Raw genomic sequence first — 20,701 nt, forward strand, 5'->3', positions numbered from 1 at the left:
CTGGATCCTCTACAGAATAGTTGTTATAAAATGTTGACAATGGAAAAAAAAAACCACTGTTTTCATACAATGATAATTAATAGAATACACCCACGTTGACAACATGCGGTCAATGTAGCAGCTGTAGTAGTTACTTCTAACTGGCATATCTTATTGTTTGATTTGATGCAGCCATATTTAGGTGGTTCCCCTCCATCAATTGAAGCTGCGCTTGTGTTGCGAGTTCTACAATTATACTACAAAAATTGACAATACAGAATAAAAATGCACCTAACAATAAGTAATGATATAAAAAAATGTCATACAGTATTCAGCTGTTTTTAGCACGGTAATCTTGTGCAAGGTAAAAGTATATTTCACAATTTTTTTTTATGCATGCATTCATGGTACAAAAATAAATTTCTCTATGAATGATTTAAAAACAAAAGTTTAGCTCTACCACCAGCATTATTAAAAATAATCATAATACATAATTTCTACAAAACAAATACCATAAACTGCACCAGCGCTGCTGCACCCACACGTTACAGTAACTTATTATACTGCAATTACTGCAGTAACTTATTTCCGTCAATAAGAATAGATATACTGCAACTGCACCACAATACATTAAATACAATATATTCAATATTGTAATATATAATATTTATCAGCATTTTACACATTAAATTCCAAGGTTGGCTAACTACTGTAAGTTTAATACACATTTTTGAAATACTATGTTGAATTTCCGTAGACATTATTTAGTTGCTGGGTGACCCGAATGAAAGTTGTTCTTTTGCTGAGCTCCTTTAGTTTGCCCGCACCGACGTACGTGCACGCAGAACGTAGACCTCCGAGAATGTCTAGAACCGTACTGTTGATGTCCCCTCGGTATGGTACTTCAACCGTCTTGCCCTCACTTGCTCTAGATAGAAAAAGTTGAATTTTATCAATTTCATGATCTGTTCATCAGTACATTTATTACAGTGAAAACCCTGCTTATTAAGGGGACACTTTTCTAGGACATGAACATAAGGAAGAAAATGTTTCTACACTATGGCCAATCCCTATTCAGGGGGCACTCCTATTAAGGGGTCACTTTTCTATGACATGAACATGAGGAAGTAATGTTTTTACACTACAGCTAAACCCTATTCAGGGAACTCCTATCACACATGAACATGAGAAAGAAATGTTTCTACAATACAGCCAATCCCTATTCAGGGGAAACTCCTATTAAGGGGACACTTTCCTATGACATGAACCCAAGGAAGAAAATGTTTTTACACGGATTCTAAGGTTTTACTGTATATGCGAACATTCCCGGACAATTTTAATTTATACCTGTATTCAGCCACCCCTCCTGAATGTTTATTCATAGCCGTGGCAGAGCTCATTCCATAGAAAAGCTTCATCTTCTTTCCTGCCTTCTCTATCACATCCCCTGGGCACTGGTCATGACCTGCCAGCATACCTCCAAGCATCACAAAATCAGCCCCAGCACCTACATGAAAGAATAAATAAAGTAAAAAGACGATAATTTGACAATTGTGGACGTAATTGTGCCAACAAATTATACATACAAAGCAAATAATACAGTAGTACATGCCACAAATGACGTGGAAACTTGTCTACTTGTATACAGAAGGTACGAACAAAATATTAATGCATTTATTTTATTACTCACCAAATGCCTTTACGATATCACCAGGACAAGTGCAGCCACCATCCTAAAAGAACCAAATATATATCATGCACATTCAGAAGTTTAAAACTTAATCTACTTTTATTTTACTCAGGAGTAAATGTGGGTTGATATAAGACAACTTACAGAAATGATGTGTCCGCCTAAGCCATGAGCAGCATCCGCACACTCTATGACGGCACTCAACTGAGGGTAACCTACTCCAGTTTTCTTTCTTGTTGTACATACTGAGCCTAGACAATAACAAAAAAATTACATTTTTAATAATTCACATTTTTTAAATCAATATTTCAATTATTTTCACACTCAAATTCTGAAACCTGACTAATTAAAGACCATGTCTTGTTTTACCTTAATAAAGAATACAGAACAGATACATAAAATAGTGGATAACTGGAAAGTTTTTAGAGAATATCTTGTAAATAAAATACTAATAATATAATTACTTCTATGCCATAATCATATTCTTATAACGTACTGCTTTACAATCACTGAATGTCTTTGCATATTATTGACATAGCATAAGGCTATATTAAAACCAATCAACAACTCTTATGAACATTTACATTTCTGGATTGTGATTGGTTGATTCATTGACAGTATCAGGCTAATGGACGAACTGTTGCTATTACTAATTTAAAGCTAATGAGTGTATTTGAGGTTTTTTTTTAAACTGATGATGCATATATAACAAGCCCAATTGGAATAAATATTATGCTTTTGAACAGTGCTAGATATTTTAAGTATGATATAAAGCAAATGCCCCATGACATTTAACCTCATGCAATTTACATACCTGGCCCAATGCCAACTTTGATGATATCTGCTCCAGCTAATATCAACTCTTCCACCATCTCCCCAGTAACAACATTACCAGCCTAATTAAAAAAACCAACAATAAACTTAAACAACAAAACTAAACTTAAAACAACTAGAAATTTTCAATAATTATGTTATTTCTCAAAATGGTAACAGTTATTATTATTAATTCATACCATCCAACAGTAAGTAAATCGCAATCACCAATTACAACAGGATGGACAAACTATTTAATAATTTATCATGCTTATGGGATCTGACTTGAAAGAGCTGGGAGTTACAACCCTGCCAATAGGTCAGGATTGAACCCTGCCACTAGGTCAGGATTGAACCCTGGACCTTGGGATTGGAAGGCAAGCATGCTAACCACCAAGCTACAGCTCCACTAAATAGTATTGTACTAATAGTCTAGGCAATCTGTTTAGGTTATTTTAATTAGACACTTTACATACCATTATTGTATGATTTGGAAAATGGTCACGTACACCCTTAACGTGTTGCACAAACATCTCTGAGTAACCATTAGCAACATCAAGGCAGATAAACTTAATTGCTGGAATAGCTTCTAGAATATTCTTTAGTTTATCAAAGTCTCCCTGGCCTGTCCCTGCACTTACAGCTATGTTCTGAAATATCACAACACAACATGTACATTAGAACCCCTTGAGACACTTTCGTGTGAAACGAACATATATATTGGTTATGTGGTGTCTGTGAAAAGCCTACAGGTGTGTTAGTCTTAATCACTACATCTACAAATTAGTAATGACAGGAATTGCTCAAATCAAAACTTATTTAAAATATTTGCCTTTCAAAATATCTATGCTTTAGGTTAGAATTTATAAGGACATTTTGTATTCACTGTGGCAGACATACATACAATGAACTCAAGTGTAGACAACAAATATTTATGTTCAATGTTAATATTTGATATATAAATAATTAGCATCGTGTCCTATAAAATGAGGATAATATTAATATACACAACTATATGTCAAACATACTGTATTCCCTAATAAAGTTAAAGTACAATTAATATTTCAACATTCATACCTGTAAAATTTTGGGATTCTGTTCTGCAAATTCCTTCCATGCATCAAGAGAATAGTGTTTATGTATGGTTGTGAATAAACCATTCTAAAAACAACATAAAAATTAGAAGAAAAAGCAGTAGATACAATACAGTTCAACCTATAAAATCCTTCGATACAAATATTTTCCCTATTTTTTTTATGTAATCACTTTCATTTATACATACTTAAACATAATATAAGCGGAGTTCCACATTAAATAGCATTAATATAACAAATTATAACTGTAAGAATGTATTCAGAATGATGTTATTCATGCCAGGATTTAATAATTCTTAGAATGTAACACGCTTTCTGTCAAAAAAGGCCTCCAAGCGCTGTACATAGAGATACGTGATAGTTCAATAAATATTCAAATGAAATGCTTATCACCAAAGTGTCAACATCACACCCAGCAGCCACTGAAATACAGCGTATATATAAGTACTGTATGCAGTAAACTGAAGTGAAATATTATATGTAGATATTATATAACAGTAGATTGACCCCCAAACATAGACAGATCCAAAACCAGCGAATACCCTACCCTCCCCACATCTCTTCTTCCAAATATTGAAAAATACATTGCAAAAGGCTGGATCCATTAGATTTAGTTCAGAACTTTATTTTACAATTTTAAACCCTGTCCATCCCACCCCTCCTTTGTTTTTTAACTACCATATATCCTCGGGTATAATCCCACTTCAGGTCTAATCCAACATCTGATTTCCCCGGATATAGTCCCAGTATTGACTTTTGGTCTGGATGGAGGCCTCTCTAACCAGTGCAGATGAGTTGTTACAAGAAATGCTTATCATTTTTTTTCTTGAACCAGGTCTTCCCCGGGTATAGTCCCACCCCTTAAAGTCAGCCCAATTTTGTGTTCTAGGTGGTTGGATTATACCAGAGGCTATACAGTAGTAATTAATGTTAATGAACTTACTGCAGCTAACTCCTTTGCAATAGTGAAAGTACCAACAGTGTCCATGTTGGCTGCGATAACTGGAATTCCATTGTAACTTTGTTTGGAGTTACGAAATACATATGAGCGTAACAGATCAACCTAAATGGAATTGTAATTGTTAAACTTATTTTAAATCTATAATATTATCAAGATTTCAGATCATATTAATATTCAATCAATGTAGCAAGCAGTTATTTGTTGAATCAAGTTATAATATAGTTTTATTAAATGAAAAATATCTATAAATATTTAAAGATTACAAATATTCATGTATGGTAACAATATACTGAATACCACCAAATATAGGCAAGGGGATAGCTGGTATGTAATTTGGCAAAAACTTAAATAAGGGGTTGGAATATACTTGCATTAACAATGAAATTGACCATTAAATATTGTTTATATATTTAGCATACCTTTGGGAGTGGGATTACACTTGAACATAGGATTATAGGCCTACCCAGTAAATGGTAATAATGTACTTCTTTAATATTGTAAAAATTACAAATTGAAAATATGAATTATTCTACCGGTTATAATTATACCATTAACATTCAGTTTGAAATTATAATTTAATTTAACTTCATTTTCTATTAAATGCAAATAATTATTTCACTTCATCTATTTTAATGAAACCATACTGTACATTAAATTCTCACATAAATATGTTAATACAACAGTCCATTTGTCAAATTGATGATGCTTGTTGCCATGACAACAATGTCAAGCGTAGGAGGGGATGCAAAGTTCTAATTGTATGCATTGCTATTCATAAGCATTGATTATTAATTTCAAATTCTTGAATTGCAAGAAACAAAGTCCAAAATTTTTTTAAAAATGTATAATCTAGTCTTCAACTTAAAATTTCAAGCAATTACAGACCAGTACTACTAGTTCCAAAACCCTTTGAAACAAGTCTTAAGCTTCACCAACCACTCCTGTTATATAATTTATTTTCTGGGCGAAGAGAAAATGTTCATAAATTCTGCTGCCCTATCCCAAAAAACATCCTTTCTATTTTCAAACCAATTAATGTAATTTACATGCAACTTTACAAACATATAAGATAAATATATCTAAAAAATTATCACAAACAAAAACACAATCAGTAATCATTATAATTTTTAAGCAAACATGTGTGGTGATTAGTTTGAAAACTTCACTAAAAAATGATGTGTTGTGCAGTAAACCAAATTTCAACCCCACTGAATACTTTAATACAAGTATAAGCTAAAACCCAGTGTTCTCAGATAGTGAGGCAACAAATTATACACTAAATATACCAAGTCAAACACAGCTGAGCTACTCCCTGCCTTGGGACAGCCCTGTACAGTGGACACATTGCTGTGAATGGAATAGATGTTATAACACTATATTGAAAACTCAAAAAGAAGTTCTACTCACTGTATATTTTATCAATCCAAATTGACAAAGAAATATAGCATCAAATTACTCTCTTTTCTACCATTAGTGTTTATTTTAAGTTATATTTTCTCACAAAATTTCTAATTTCTTACATAATAAATATTTAATTACTGAATTCTCAATCGTGACAATTAATGTACTACTGTAGCTTTCACTTCAAATAAAGGGATTCCTAACTGAAGTCATGCTTGAAAAATAAAGTAAAGTATATTAAAATTTCTATTTAAACAAAGTACTAAACTGACAATGCACTTTATCTAGTAATAATGATAAATGCTGACCTATTTATGGTATGCTAAATTAAAGGTATGTCACTGACTGTCAGTATGAACTGACAATCCACTTGCGGCTAATTATTAACCCCTATGTAGAACCTATCAACAGCTGTATTGATGTAGTGTCATCTTTCATAATAATGGTGTGATATATAATAATGAAGGCCAAGAACAAAATTGTATAATTATTTCTTACTCTGGACCTCGCCTAGTAATAAAAAGTATAATACTTAAGTCATATTTAGATAAAACGGAGAGTTCTTCAAAGGTAAAAAACACCCAGCTGATCTCAATTTTACTTTATATAAAGTAAGCAAATGAATTGAAGATTGAAGGCCTAGCTAGGACTATCTAGTTGATTTGAACATCTACATTTGTTTCTTTCGCACACAACACCCATGAAGGATGTAAATGATACACCTCCTACGAACACCACACTTACCTACTATAGGCTAGATAATAAAGGCCTATTTTATTTTATTGAACTTAAATAAAACTATCTAACTTACACTTAAAATATAGCACACCCCCATCATTTCATAATGTATACTCTAGTTCTAGTAGAACCATAGCCGGTCAAAATCAAGGCCTAAAAAAAAGGAAGATGCTATGGGGAAGGAGAGGGAGAGGGGGTTGGTGTTCTGACTTTTTCTGAGTTTGAAAGGTTTACTGCACAATTTGAGAGTTAAAAAAAGCAGTTGTGTTTAGTAACTACACATTTACTAAAACCTAGGCCTACTATTAATATTAAATAATTAGGCCTAGGTTGACTATTTATATTGTGATATATTAATATATAATAGCTGAAAATGTTTAACCACACACACACATCACTCAAAAATTATAGAATGATTTCTGACTGATTCCCAAAGGTGCACCTCCGATCGGCTCTTCAAAGTACTTCTCTTCGGCCTCAGAAGAACATCCTTGAAGTCCAACTTTATATCGTTGTCAATTCGAGGCATTGTAGCACTAAATTTGTATCAGCGATGGAACCGAAGAAGCGTAAAACCTTTGCTGTCTTTCTATGCTCTTTTCTCGGTGTTCTCGACTAACTAAAAAGATGTTTGACAGTATTCTTCTTCTCCTTCTCTCTCGATCCTCTGGCTCCAGGCTCTGGTTACGGTGTGTGCGCGCGAAATATTTTTCTACTAAACGGTTGTAACGATTGGGCAATATAAATCAACGACTGTTATTTAGGCCAATCGAATTGGTTCTTCCTAATCCAGTCTTCATCATTATCACCCTCTGCGATCGACTATCATCACCCTCTGCGACTAGACTCCCCTCACCCGCTTTTATATGACACAAACACAAACCAGCCATATCTCGTAGTTTTTTCTGGATTGTTTCTCTAATTCTACTATAATTTACTGTTTTATTTTACGATAACAATCAATATGTTGATCAAAGTAAAGGTAATCGATTTTTTACATCTTCTTAATAACAATATGTTTGTCGTGTTGTAATAATAAATCAATTAATGCTAGGTACAGCCTAGGCCCACAACGGCGTTGTTAACTTTACCCGATTAGAGTCCTGTTATAATGATTGTATTGGAGACCAACAGTTAGGCCTAGTCTCTCTGGCCCAGACTTCCTGGTATGATGTACAGTACTGTATTAATATTATTGCTACAGAAAAGTAACATTTTGTTGATTGATTGAATTAAAAATAGTTTCTATGATCACTATATCATCAAATCAGTAAATTAGCATACTGTCACTACCTACTACTAGTACTACTATTATACTACTACTAATCTAATCTTATTAACAAGAAATTTTAGCTAGGGCTAGCCTAGCTAGGTAGGCTTCCTTTTGTTTGATGGATGGAAACAGTACACCTTTATACAGAATTTATTATAATATTAATAATAGTTAGGTATTAATGCTTATAATAATAGTAACTAAGGTTTGCTTTGTTTTATATTTCAGACACTAACTGGTAAGGAGGTAAGTAACAACCTTGCATAACAAGTTAGTTGCCATGTAAAATTATAAATACACAAAGTATAGTAAATAAATTACTTGTTTTATCTAAATTTTATATAATTTTTTTTACAGATTGAAATTGATATTGAACCAACAGATAAGGTATAGTGATAATGTGTAACACTCTTATTTTAAGCTTTGTCTACACTATCAAACTAGTAGTGATATGACATCATCATCATGTCGTTATATGGGCACATAACATTTTTTTGTCACATCAAGTTTGATTGTGCGGACAGAGCTTTACTGCAGTGATATCTTCACGCCAAGCTGTATTTGTATAAATCAATTATGCTACACCAGTTATGCATTACAACATTGCTTTCATTGTAACCACCACATACTACCCCTCATTGTATGTTGGATGCTAGGAAATGGGAACATTTGATCCTACTTAGAGCACATACATGTTTTATGCGTAATTTTCCTCAAATTTAATGCTTATCTTTGTTTATAGTCATCCTGTATCCCTAATTATTTTACTTACCAAATACCTTACATACCTAATAACATAGCAAATGTTAATTGAAAACTATCCTTTGACTTTAGGTTGACAGAATAAAAGAAAGAGTAGAAGAAAAGGAAGGTATTCCACCACAACAACAAAGACTTATTTTTAGTGGGAAACAAATGTAAGTGTTTTTACTACAGAAGAATTGGGGTCGGGGGTCACCATTAATCATCATTTTTTTTGGGGAAAAATATGTATCTTTAATCTTCAATTTCTTTATTATATATTGTATTGTTTGTTCGCCTCGCTGTAATCCTTTTTGTTGTTGTTTTTGTTTACCTTTCTTGCCTGTTGTTTTCTGACTAGGAGGCACCGGATCCCTGAAAAGATCAAGACTTAACCAATGCTAACTGGGGTACTTACACACTGATCCCCAGTTAGCGGTGATGGTGTATCCCCATACTCCGGTTTGGGTTCTAGCTTGGTGTTTTTGTTCTTTTCCTTTTGTTTTCCACTCTTTCTCTTTATTGTCGAGCACATAGAGACATCGTTTATTTGCGCTATATAAATTTATCTATTATTATTATTAGGAATGATGATAGAACTGCTTCAGACTACAAAGTACAGGGAGGATCTGTGTTGCATTTGGTGCTAGCGCTTCGAGGAGGCAATCATTGATACTTATGCTAATGTACAGTAGCAAGGTGTCCAGCAAAAACTCACCAGTTCACTGGTTAATTATAATATTAGGGATGCGCTCCCTAAATGCTTCAAGTCAATGGACTGGATTCATAATACAGATCCGTTTTGCCTGTGTAAAATATGCACCTCTTCTAAAGCCATATTTCAATCTAATTGATTGTGGTACATCAGTTTTGAATTACATTGCATCATGGTAGCTACTGGTTACACTTGAATACTAGGAAATAGAAAACCTGACTACCAAATCACTTGTCTGCATGAAAATAAAGGGAAATTGGAATTAATTAATGAAAATATATACTCTATCATCAAGTTAACTTATCTAATACAACTTACAGTAGTGAAATATGTGATCTGAAATAGTGGTAACTAAAGTTAACCAAAATATTATTTGCAGTTTTATAATAACCCTGAAAAAATATAACCGCTATTTTTAAATATACCGTAGATAGCATTGGCAAATGTAAGTATCAATTTGTTTCATTTTGTATCTCATGATCAACTCAGAAAGTATTACTGTATTCATTTTACCTTTACCCTGCAGAAACCATTATTTAAATCCATAAAACTAGTCAAAAATTACTTCAGTCAATCTAATTTCAACATTTAACAATTACTATTTTGTAATAGGTTAGAAAATAATCCAGATTTCTTTATTATTTAGTTGAGTTGTCAAACTGTAAATTTTGTAATCAATAAAATATAAAATGTTAATTTGTATTTTAAATTTTATTTCACTATTATTGTAACCATTCACAATTGCGGCTGTTGTTGCAAAGCTCTGTCTACACTATCAAACTAGTTTGACAAAAAAAGTGTGATGTGCCCATATATGGTGGTGATATGACATCATGTCTATATATGGGTATATCACATTTTGTCAAATAACGTATTGACAGTGCAGACAGAGGTTACTTTGTTTGCTGCTTTGCATAGGAAAGATGGAAAAGACCTTATATTTTACATTAAAATAAAATTTGGTCCCTAAGTACAAACTCATTTATTCTACTATTATTTTTATTTGAACAAAAGAAGCTAATATTGTATAAGTGAAAAGAATGGGTGTTTTAGCTTTGCAGAGCCCTTGAGGTCAACCAACTCCATCACCACCATACATAAGCACACATTCCCTTCAAGTTTATCAACCAATTGACTGGCAGCAGACATTGTCCCTGAAAGAAAAATGAAATTATCTACTAGTTCATGTCTTTGCAACATAGTACTTACGCAAATTTAAAAATGCTGCAAGAAACTTTTTCAAAGGGGCTTTTTTGGTGGTAGGGAAGGAAGTAAATGTAAATAAAAATTATAAAAAATATCCCCAAATATCATTTTACCTCCGGTTGCCAATAGGTCATCAATAATCACAACTTTCTGCCCTGCTTTAATGGAATCTTTCTGAGCTTCTAGGACATCCTAAAAAATGTAGGAAGTTGTTTATTTTTATTTATTTAATTTTTCCCAGCAATGTTACATCAATGGTACATCCACTGAAGGACATTGGAGAGAAAGAAAAATTATACTATCCAATCAAGTAATTGTTTGAAAATCAAAATTCAATATATTATAGCTACAAAAATCTAGTTAATGAATACACAATTGATTACACTAATAAGTCTAAAGGTCTGTCTACACTATCAAACTAGTTTGACAAAAAAAAGTGTGATGTCCCCAAATAGAGTAGTGATATGCTTTAATATGGTAGTGATGGTATGACATCATCATGTCCATATATGGGCACATCACATTGTCTGTCACATAAAGTTTGATAATGTATACATATAGCTTAAGAAATAATCATCTTTACCAATTTTAAAGTAACTACTCACCGTTCCATACTCTAAACTGTATGAAACCTGACAGCACTCTCCTGGTAGCTTGCCCTTTTTGCGAATGGGTACAAATCCAATCTTTAGTTTCTGTGCAATCAGCGTTCCAAACAAAAATCCTCTAGCATCAAGGCCTGGAGGAAATATAAGAAAAAAAACCCAAAATTTTATTTTTTATACAGTAGTTAGTAATATTTCAAAAGTTTATGTTACATTCCTCAATAAGTAAGGAATGATTGATTGACAGTTTTTATTTTTATGTTGGATAGAGTTGTGAAACCTGCGTGTACTACATTTCTGTCAAAGTACAACAAATAATATATTGTATTTACCAACAATTAATTCTACATCTGGAACTTGTGTTTTTATTTTTTCCACAAGTAACTCTATCAGATCTTCGAATAATTCTGCATTCCTTAGAACTGGAAATATATCACTGGAAAATATAAAAAAATCGTATATTTATGAATCGAGGTATATAAATTACCAATACAATACAAAATTATTTTTCGAATATGTGAAGAATGTCCGATTTAAGCAAGAGGCCTAACCTCTGAAGGCTTTATTCATTGTCATAGGATCAAAGTATTATTAACAAGCCTAACTCCTTTTTTTTTCCTAACTACTTACTACTTTTACTCTAAAAAAATGTTTAAAGCCCCCTTCCCTACGTTTTTTAGATCTAATTTAACATCACAAACTATATTTAATGTAAAAATAATACTATATGGTCCTATTGCGATAATTTTTTTCGTCTTTAAACGGTTAAAAATGTGAAAAATAAGTCGATTCTAATAATTATAGCGGCCCGCTATAAATCCCAAAATGCATTGCGCGCGGATTTATATTTTTGTTTTTCACCTGTAATTCGCCCACTTTTCGATCGATCGTGAGGCAAAAACAAATGGAAGACTCCTAACTTTTCAGTGAAAATACCGGGTTTTCCCCAACTTGTATCAACGGAGTCTGGCAAAAATAGAAAGACAATTAATGCAGCAACTATACAACGTCAGGCTAGGTATATAGCTAGCGTACGATGTTCGTACGTTACCGATGTTTACCAGCTAGGCCTACAAAACTAAGCCTAGCTAGGCTAGGCCTAAGACCGTCCACGAGAGGTCGATCGCCGCGAGCTACTTAGGTAGTGCATTGTTTCTCACTTTTTATCATAATTTACCATAAAACGTACATTTAAGACAAGGAATGACATGGTTTAATGTTTTTAAAGTGATATATATGTATTATTTTCCAAAAAACGTCCAAAATTGCAGGGAAGGGGTCTTTAAACACAAGGCTACACTGTATTTGTGGCTAATATAATAAAATTATTATTATATTATATAAACAAAAAATAACATATTTATTACCGAAATAAGATGCCCGGTTTAGGATAGTCTTGATACGCCATAATTGCAGATTTTATTTTGTTAAGTCTGACTTCCATTGTTGTTGTTTATGTGATTTATATGACTATTCTATCTATCAATAAAACAAATTCACACTCTTTTCACAAAATCCACGTTGAATTCACGCTTTAATGATTCTGTTGTGTGACGCCGTTAAATGAATATAACGCAATATGCGTGTACATGTGTCGTCCATGAGGGAAATTTTAAACCAGGGAGGTATAATCATTTTTATACCTCCCTGGTAAAACCATGGAGGTATACCTCCATGGTAAAACACTCCAAAACGATTTAAATATTTCAAATTATAGTTAAAAAAACAATAAATATTGTAGTTGTAATGTTCGATAGCTGGACTGAACGTAACATAAATTTACAGTATCTAACTTTTTATTTCAAGTAGCAAATATCATTTTCTTTTTTTTGACGCGCGAAACGCATCAAAGATATGGTCCACGATTTCTGAGCATGAAGCAGCCAGCAGCAGACATGATTTGTTACGCATGGTTGATCACGGCATAAAAGTTTATGTATCGACGAAGAAAATGATTCATAAAAGAGACTTTGATTTTGAGTTTAAAGTTTTTGTTCAAATATATTTTATAATGAATTAATAATTAAGGAAACCATATATTGTGAGTTATTATATAAACCTAGAGATGTATTGGAAGTTCAATTTTTAAAGCATTTTCTAACTAGCTAGGCTAGCTAGTAGACTACTAGTACTAGGCCTAGCCTGGCCCTAGCCTTAGCTAGAGTAGGAGGAGCCTACTAGAGGAGGGATGCCTAGCTAGTATAGGCTAGTTAGGTATAGCAGGCCCTACCTAGGCCCTGGCTGGCTAGCCTAGTCAGGCAGAGTCTAGTTTATAGAAAGCCTCTATCTAGTAGTAGAGTAGTATGTATCACATGAGGTCTTGACAACAGAGAGAGGAACTAGCCTCCTCCCTACCTACTACTAGGCCTATCAAGCTATCGTATAGGGACGTTAGTTCCGTTTCGCACCTGTGTTGCATTTTGACTCCAAATTTGTTGACTAACTTTATCGTACAGTACTTATAATTAGATCTCATTCATTCATTATTTTATTTAAAAGGTCAATCACAAATCAAATAAAATTTAACAAAAAAATCGGGGCTAATGCAACTTTGCACCTGACTTCTACTGATTGAGATTATTTTCTGTATTTTTTATTGTACAGTAATCCTAAAGATATTTTCACCTAGGTGTGAAAGTGCATTAGCGCCAGCCTCAATTTTACTACCACTGTTTGAACCGCACATCCACTTACCCACCTACAGTAGATTTTATTTCGACTTCTTTATTTAAACAATTTCCAACTCTATTCTTCCTAGATCATTGAACCTAAAATGGAAAAAATCTTTAATTTAATAATTATTGATTTTGTTTTGTCTTTTAGAAACATAAAATATTAACCAGAAAAGATGGAGAAAAAACCAGAGAGCTTTTCTTGGCCTGTATTGTTCCTTGTTATGTTGTTTGGCTCTGGAACATGGTTAGCCATCAATGCATTATGGGTAGAATTACCTCTTCTTGTAGCGTCTGGTGTACCTGAAGGTTATACGTTGGGCTCTTACCTGATTGTCATCACACAGGCTGGAAACCTTGGACCGTTCCTATTCACAATTGCAACTTATTGGGCGCCGAAGAATAAAAAACTTGAAATTCCAGTTATTTACATTTTAATATCACTGGCCTCATTATCAACATTCTTGATGATATTTTTCTGGGATGTGACAACATATTGGAAAGTTGATAATATGGAGCACAGCACAATTATGCTGATTTTGACATTTTTATTTTCCACCATCGCTTGCACAACGCCTGTGACATATTTACCATTTATATCAAGATTCCCGGGAAAGTATCTGATGTACTATTTCATAGGAGAGGGCTTTAGTGCCCTCTTACCGAGTATAGTCACCCTAATTCAAGGTGTTGGTGAACAACCAAAATGTGTGCCAGTATCAGATGTATATACAAATATAACTATGGAAGGCAATAGCACAGTAGAGCTGCGATGCCGGGACTGGGAGGTTGTTTATCCTAAAGGAAGATTTTCATCGGAAGTATTTTTCGGGTTTTTATTTGTCATGACGTTCTTTAGTAGTACATCATTCGTTCTATTGAATTTTCTACCTGTTGCCAAGAAAGAACGTTCAAAGATAAAGAACAAAGCAGAAGAGGTAGAGGATGTTTCAACCAGTACATATATGCTGAAGAGTAATGGGAAAAGAGATACTGAAGATGGTGAAGTAAGAGAGCAAGAGACTTCATTAATGTCTAATAACAAAGATTCTGATGAAAACACTAAAGAGAATAAGAATGTCGATCCAGATGACATCAAAATCAAAAGTCTTAATCTACCATTTGGACTCCTTGGCAGAAGACGGGTCATCTATCTGCTTGTTCTTCTTGGATGGATCAATGCCCTTACCAACTCCATACTGCCATCAGTGCAGACCTACTCCTGTGGTCCTTATAGCATGCAGACCTTCCATTTAGCAGCTGCTCTGGACAACATTGTTATGCCAATTGTGTACCTGACGGTCTCCTTTAAGTTGTATTCAAGTATCAAGCTGGTTTCATTATTAACATTCCTATGCACATTAGCAGGATCCTACTGTATGTTGACGGCAGCCATGAGTCCTACGCCTCCTCTTCAATTCTCTGCTGCTGGTGATGTATTAGTGGTGAGCTTCTGTCTTTATTTAAAATAACAAGTCGATTAATTTCATTATTGGGTGTAACAAAATATGGTAGAAATTCAAAATATTACATTTATAATTTATAAAACATTGTAACATAATATTTTGTTGTCTAAATTGAACTGAACATCATAATTATTTATTGCATAAACCAATTTAAAAACAACTTACAATATAATGTTGTCTTCTAGATCTTGGCCTGGATGTCAGTGGCTGGATTATCCTCTTACGTCAAGGCGACAATAGGAGGTATCATGCGCAGTCAACCTAACAACCGCCGCCTGCTTCTGTGGTTTGGCATAGTAACACAAATTGGGTCTTTTGTTGGTGCCGTTATCATGTTCCCATTGGTCAATGTTTTTAATGTCTTTGAAGAGTATTATAAAGACCCATGTGAAGGAGTGGATGTGTGTGTAGAAGAGGTACTGTACTAACCATACACTTGGGTGTAACCAATATCTGTGACCTTTAATACAAATTGGGTCTTTTGTCGGTGCTGTTATCATGTTCTCATTGGGCAATCTTTTTAATGTCTTTAAAGAGTTTTATAAAGTGTGATATGTGTTGAAGAAGTGCTGTACTAACCTTGGGGAGAGTAACCAATCCATGACCTTTAACCACAAATTGAGTAGTTGGCATGCATGAGGGTAATAATGTAGTGGCTCTAATATGATATAAAGTTACTTTTTGATGTGTTTATTGTATATATACAGTACTAGAGTTTATGGTTGTTGTAATATCATATGGTATTCTTAAATGGTACTAGAGAAATTCATTTATTATCTACAGTATAGTGAAACCATGAAACATTCCATGGGCAACCTAATCTAACAGATAAGATTACCAAAGAGAATTTAGATGTGCTATAAATATTATTTCCTTGCGAAGGAATGCTTTATTTTAAATACGCATGAAATAATTGTGTGCTCTTTCTGTCCCTTACTTGGCTTTTACTAAGTCGAAGAAGAAAAACTTTATGTTTGATTGTTTAAATACAGTATTATATTACGTGTTTGTTTCTTCATTTTTGTGCTTGTATATTATTATGCATTAAATATATTTTTATTTTTCATTGTAATTGACTTTATTTACATGAATATAGATAAACTGTTGAAGTTGAATATATATATGATTATGATTAATGCAGTATATAATATACAGATGTACATACCTAATACAAAAGATAATAACTACTATGATCAATATTATAATAAAAAAAATTGTAAAAAATAAGTAAAAAATACATTTTTAGATAAGCCGCTTGTTTTGCAGTGTATGGTGAGCATTATTATCAATTTGTTCATATAATATAAATTAATTTTTAAATACAAAAATAAAATATGTATAAGTTACTTCTAAATATGGATTAAGAAGTACTGTAATCACATTTCTATTTTAGTTGCTTTTTTACAAAAATTAGATTAGTGTTGATTTGTGGTGCAAAGGATATACAAATTATAGTACAGTACCAAAATGTGTAGCTAATTTTTTTTCTGAACAAGTAAGCTGTTAAATATTAAAATAATGTGTTTTGACAAGTTTCTTTCTATTAAAATGCAATAAACAGAGACTGTGCTGCAATTACACTTAATACTGTTTGTTTCTACTTTGTGTGAATTTTCATCTTTCAAATAAAGTTCTTTCTGGGTCAAATTCGGGTCAATTTAAACACGATGGCTGACTTGCATGTAAAAGTTGACGTGAAAGCATACGTTAAACTTGCTCTACATGCCGCTAAATATCCCCATAGTGCAGTGAATGGGGTATTGTTAGCAGATAAAAAGAAACTAAATGCAAAAAATGTGTATTTCGCCGACTGTGTACCGTTGTTTCATCAATGTCTTGGGCTAGCCCCTATGCTTGAGATAGCGTTACTACGGGTAAGAGATAAAATTGATTTGTTTCTACATTGAGGTTTGAATAGAGGAAGTGATCTTATAGGCCTAAGTCTAAAGGCTAGTCAAATAAAAATCTAGAATTGTGTAGCATGACATATTTCTAATTAGGTATACTCTTTTTTTGATTTTTGAAATAAACAAATATTCATTCTTTTAAATATTGTAAAAAATAATTTTTATCACAAAACCATACAGGTCCCCCCATCCCCTCCCCACAAAAAAGGATTATTCAAAGAATACTGTATACATTTACAACTGGTCCCTTATAAAAGCTGGAAACAGCCGAAATTTAATATTTTCATATCTTTGTCAAATTATTTAATTTTTTAACAACATATGCCATTTAAAATGGAGAACAGACATCAACTATGTTGTGATTGATCCTCACACGAACATAAACATCGCTAATTGGCCCTCATAAACCCATCCCTCTAGTCAAATGATGAGTAAAGAAAAAATTGCCAAGCAGAGAGTCAATCATACAATCCATGGGGCCATAGCCTCATCATTACACCACAGCTCGTCGATCGAATTGGTTTTATTTTATTTTATTTTATTAATTTTAGCAATTAAAACAATACATAGACTTTGAGTGTGCCAAGGAGTGGCAAAAGAGGTCGAAGGACCACTGTCGCAATAATGCGTGCCACACCAGCACTCAAAGCATACAATAAAACATAAAACAATGTAAATAAGTAATATAAATATATATTGTATATAAAAAATTATATTACGCAAGAATTTTAACTGGCTAATCAGAATTTTCTTTCTTTCTATACTCGTGAGTATTAAAAACATTTAGTCACCAATGGTCAAAGGGGTGCACCCTCGAACCCTCAGGACCTAGATCGCCTCACCCAGGTATATTATTACCGCACTCTTGTCTTGGATAGAAACAGTGAGGAGAGAAGCAAACCCAAATCAATGACAAAAAACACAATAATAAATCATATGTTATCTCAACAGATAGATGAGTACTGTAATATGAATGGACTAGTTATAGCAGGATACTATCAGGCAAATGAAAGAGTTGATGATAACAGGTAAGAACTACAGTATTTCTCAAGGCGGCCATAGCGAGAATTTAAAAACAGATGAGGCAAAGATGCTTTAAATATAATTATTAACATAAAATATGACGATCTGTGCTGGGGAATTGGGTAAAAAGCGCCTCGCCTGCCTCAAGCTGGCCGGCCATGGCCCTGTTTCTAATTTTAAAAAAATACAAAAATTTCCGTAACCAACTTTTCAAATATTTTTTTTTTAATAGACCTAATGGAGTGGCAACAAAAATTGCTGATAAGGTGCATACAAATTGTAATGGTGCTTGCCTGTTTATGGTAAGTGTATTTCTCCTGATTCAATCTTCAATACAGTCACACAACCAGACACTCAAAACTAGTTTACTAGTTGAATAAGAAACACATCTTGTGACAAGTTGTAACGAGGTTTGATTGCCTGATTTATTACACGTTTTTATACATGCATACGTGAAATGTGAGAAATCCCGGGAGAAAGCATGGCAGGCCTCTCATCGGTGTGTTTTTGTCCAGAGATTTCACAGGGGTCCCTAGTGAAAATCTCCAGAAAATTGTCTTCACACAATGCAAACCTGGTTACAATTTGTTACTGTTTGCAGGTGTGAAAAGGGTATTAGACATTTCTATGAGATAGCTACAGTAATAAGAGTACAGTATTGAGGTTTCTAGGATTTATTATGATATGGGTTTGAAAGTGTTGAAGCTAACTTATCTTTTGCATTTAAAACTTTAATTAGGTTGAGGGATGTCTGTGGTTGGGCTTTACAATTGAAAAATCTAAATCTAGCAGCCCCCTCAAACAAGGTAACATCTGATTGAAAAAAACATAAAATCAACATACTGTACACTATAATGTATGTTTTGTTGTTTTTTTAGATGGATAACAGTAGACTATCAATGGATTGTGAAGAGCCAGTGTTTGATCTGTATACATCGGTGAACAATGAATGGAAGAAGAAAGCAAGGGACAGGTAGGAACACTGTCACTATAATGCTTTTAAATCCACAAACCAACTGCAAAACTACTGAAAATTGCTCTAGTATAGTATACAGTATTTCAAAGTTAGTGAATAATAATGGTCTGTCAAAATTAGTTTCATCCTGAGAGAAAATGTTAAAGGCCAAAAATCTTTTTTTTTTAACAGTGTGGAACTTGAAGGAGATTCCTGTCTAGCTGTTACCTCTAGTCTTTTAAGATCAAAAGCCTATTTATCCTTACAAGATTTTGACTGTCACTTAGATGATATAACACAAGACTGGCTAAATCCAGAAGTGAACAAAATGGTTGCTTCATCAGTATAATAGAACAAACATCAACTAAAGCTCTGTTCACACTATCAAACTGTATGTGACAAAAAGTGTGATAGTGATATGCTTAAATAAGGTAGTGATATGACATCATCATGTCCATATATGGGTATATCACATGAATTTTGATAGTGTACAGTAGACAGAGCTTTATGCGTGATTAGTGATACAAATCTAGACAACAGCTCCTTAACCCATAAGAGGTTAAAATGTTTGCATTATCATGGAAACTTGTGCAATTAGTCTACTATCAATATTTTGTACACTTACTGTATATATGCAACTCTATGTAGAGATGGATACACAGAGAAGCTCATGAGATTCAGTGTAAATATTCAATCATTGTTTTTGTAGTCAATATTGTGCTATGAAGGTTATTCCAGGTTGAAAATGTTTTATATTCATCCAAAGTGTGAAAAAGATGACAAATTCTACTCATCAGCCATTGGTAGCAGAATTGTGTTTCTCATTTTTGAGATATAGTAAACTGGTGCTGTTATACATGTGTCTCATTAATGTTGTGTTTCTGTACTTATTTCTGTTATTATTTTTGAGGTGCAAACGGTACCAAATACTGTACCTATCTGACAGTACACAAAGTCACTGCCAATCTTCTTGTTTGAACTACTATGGAAGTAAAATTGATTATGGAATTGTGTGAATGAAACAAATGGTAGCTTTTCTCAGCTAAAAATGTCAACAATTATAAGAAACAAGAAATTTAATTGGATATATAATCATGGGCCAGTTTAGTTTATAATGCAATGGAATTTCTTTTAATATAATAAACCTAAACAATAAAACAAATATTGTATAGTACAGTATTTAAAACATTAATAAAAAATAATGTCTAGTAGTGTTTGCAATAAAAGAAAGACAATAGGGCATCCACAGAGAAAGTTCACCAAGGGGATATACAGTACACGCAAGTTCATCAAGGGGATATACAGTACACGCAAGTTTATCAATGGGATATACAGTACACGCAAGTTCATCAATGGGATATACAGTACACACAAGTTTATCTATGGGATATACAGTACACGCAAGTTCATCTATGGGATATACAGTACACACAAGTTCATCAAGGGGATATACAGTAGTACA

General features: G+C 33.2%; 6 protein-coding genes across 7 annotated transcripts in view; 4 read left to right on the forward strand and 2 right to left on the reverse strand.

The window, feature by feature from the left end:
* LOC144850114 (T-cell immunomodulatory protein-like) overlaps positions 1-20,701 on the forward strand; it is a 98,050-nt gene that overhangs the window by 54,524 nt on the left and 22,825 nt on the right. The window lies entirely within an intron of this gene.
* On the reverse strand, positions 614-7,356 carry LOC144850116 (GMP reductase 1-like). 2 transcript variants are annotated; one of them, XM_078707319.1, is made up of 9 exons: positions 7,119-7,356; positions 4,520-4,639; positions 3,560-3,643; positions 2,959-3,132; positions 2,484-2,565; positions 1,814-1,920; positions 1,670-1,712; positions 1,327-1,486; positions 614-907 (listed from the first exon to the last, which is right to left on the reverse strand). In XM_078707319.1, the coding sequence occupies exons 1-9, from the start codon at positions 7,203-7,205 to the stop codon at positions 718-720; spliced, it is 1,047 nt and encodes a 348-aa protein (XP_078563445.1). In that variant the 5' UTR covers positions 7,206-7,356; the 3' UTR covers positions 614-717. The 2 variants fall into 2 exon arrangements, with proteins under 2 accessions (XP_078563445.1, XP_078563444.1); XM_078707318.1 differs by having other exon boundaries at positions 7,101-7,356.
* LOC144850122 (ubiquitin-like protein NEDD8) lies at positions 7,501-10,114 on the forward strand. Its single transcript, XM_078707328.1, has 5 exons — positions 7,501-7,658; positions 8,178-8,195; positions 8,307-8,336; positions 8,784-8,866; positions 9,276-10,114. The coding sequence occupies exons 1-5, from the start codon at positions 7,641-7,643 to the stop codon at positions 9,361-9,363; spliced, it is 237 nt and encodes a 78-aa protein (XP_078563454.1). The 5' UTR covers positions 7,501-7,640; the 3' UTR covers positions 9,364-10,114.
* Positions 10,142-12,749, reverse strand: LOC144850117 (adenine phosphoribosyltransferase-like). Its single transcript, XM_078707320.1, has 5 exons — positions 12,584-12,749; positions 11,549-11,652; positions 11,217-11,350; positions 10,725-10,803; positions 10,142-10,559 (listed from the first exon to the last, which is right to left on the reverse strand). Exons 1-5 carry the CDS (start codon positions 12,658-12,660, stop codon positions 10,423-10,425), a joined length of 531 nt encoding a protein of 176 aa, XP_078563446.1. The 5' UTR covers positions 12,661-12,749; the 3' UTR covers positions 10,142-10,422.
* Positions 13,126-16,536, forward strand: LOC144849701 (solute carrier family 52, riboflavin transporter, member 3-A-like). Its single transcript, XM_078706709.1, has 3 exons — positions 13,126-13,257; positions 14,040-15,333; positions 15,540-16,536. Exons 2-3 carry the CDS (start codon positions 14,065-14,067, stop codon positions 15,780-15,782), a joined length of 1,512 nt encoding a protein of 503 aa, XP_078562835.1. The 5' UTR covers positions 13,126-13,257; positions 14,040-14,064; the 3' UTR covers positions 15,783-16,536.
* Positions 17,004-20,095, forward strand: LOC144851128 (ER membrane protein complex subunit 8-like). The gene is made up of 5 exons (XM_078708669.1): positions 17,004-17,228; positions 18,213-18,289; positions 18,517-18,586; positions 19,163-19,257; positions 19,432-20,095. The coding sequence occupies exons 1-5, from the start codon at positions 17,022-17,024 to the stop codon at positions 19,586-19,588; spliced, it is 606 nt and encodes a 201-aa protein (XP_078564795.1). The 5' UTR covers positions 17,004-17,021; the 3' UTR covers positions 19,589-20,095.

This window comes from Antedon bifida, chromosome 8 (genome assembly GCF_963402885.1).
Source record: "Antedon bifida chromosome 8, ecAntBifi1.1, whole genome shotgun sequence".
NCBI lineage: Eukaryota > Metazoa > Echinodermata > Crinoidea > Comatulida > Antedonidae > Antedon > Antedon bifida.

Excerpts from the sequence above, each read along its gene's own strand:
- LOC144850116 (XM_078707318.1), bottom strand. The coding sequence starts at position 7,205 with ATGCCTCGAATTGACAACGATATAAAGTTGGACTTCAAGGATGTTCTT. Across the intron at positions 3,133-3,559 it reads AGAATCCCAAAATTTTACAG|AACATAGCTGTAAGTGCAGG; the intron begins GTATGAATGTTG and ends GTGATATTTCAG. Across the intron at positions 1,713-1,813 it reads TAGGCGGACACATCATTTCT|GATGGTGGCTGCACTTGTCC; the intron begins GTAAGTTGTCTT and ends TGGTTCTTTTAG.
- LOC144850122 (XM_078707328.1), top strand. Across the intron at positions 8,337-8,783 it reads ATATTGAACCAACAGATAAG|GTTGACAGAATAAAAGAAAG; the intron begins GTATAGTGATAA and ends CTTTGACTTTAG. Across the intron at positions 8,867-9,275 it reads ATTTTTAGTGGGAAACAAAT|GAATGATGATAGAACTGCTT; the intron begins GTAAGTGTTTTT and ends TATTATTATTAG.
- LOC144850117 (XM_078707320.1), bottom strand. The coding sequence starts at position 12,660 with ATGGAAGTCAGACTTAACAAAATAAAATCTGCAATTATGGCGTATCAA. Across the intron at positions 11,351-11,548 it reads AGATGTAGAATTAATTGTTG|GCCTTGATGCTAGAGGATTT; the intron begins GTAAATACAATA and ends TATTTCCTCCAG. Across the intron at positions 10,804-11,216 it reads ACAGTTTAGAGTATGGAACG|GATGTCCTAGAAGCTCAGAA; the intron begins GTGAGTAGTTAC and ends TACATTTTTTAG.
- LOC144849701 (XM_078706709.1), top strand. The coding sequence starts at position 14,065 with ATGGAGAAAAAACCAGAGAGCTTTTCTTGGCCTGTATTGTTCCTTGTT. Across the intron at positions 15,334-15,539 it reads CTGCTGGTGATGTATTAGTG|ATCTTGGCCTGGATGTCAGT; the intron begins GTGAGCTTCTGT and ends GTTGTCTTCTAG.
- LOC144851128 (XM_078708669.1), top strand. The coding sequence starts at position 17,022 with ATGGCTGACTTGCATGTAAAAGTTGACGTGAAAGCATACGTTAAACTT. Across the intron at positions 17,229-18,212 it reads TTGAGATAGCGTTACTACGG|ATAGATGAGTACTGTAATAT; the intron begins GTAAGAGATAAA and ends TTATCTCAACAG. Across the intron at positions 18,587-19,162 it reads ATGGTGCTTGCCTGTTTATG|ATGGATAACAGTAGACTATC; the intron begins GTAAGTGTATTT and ends TTGTTTTTTTAG.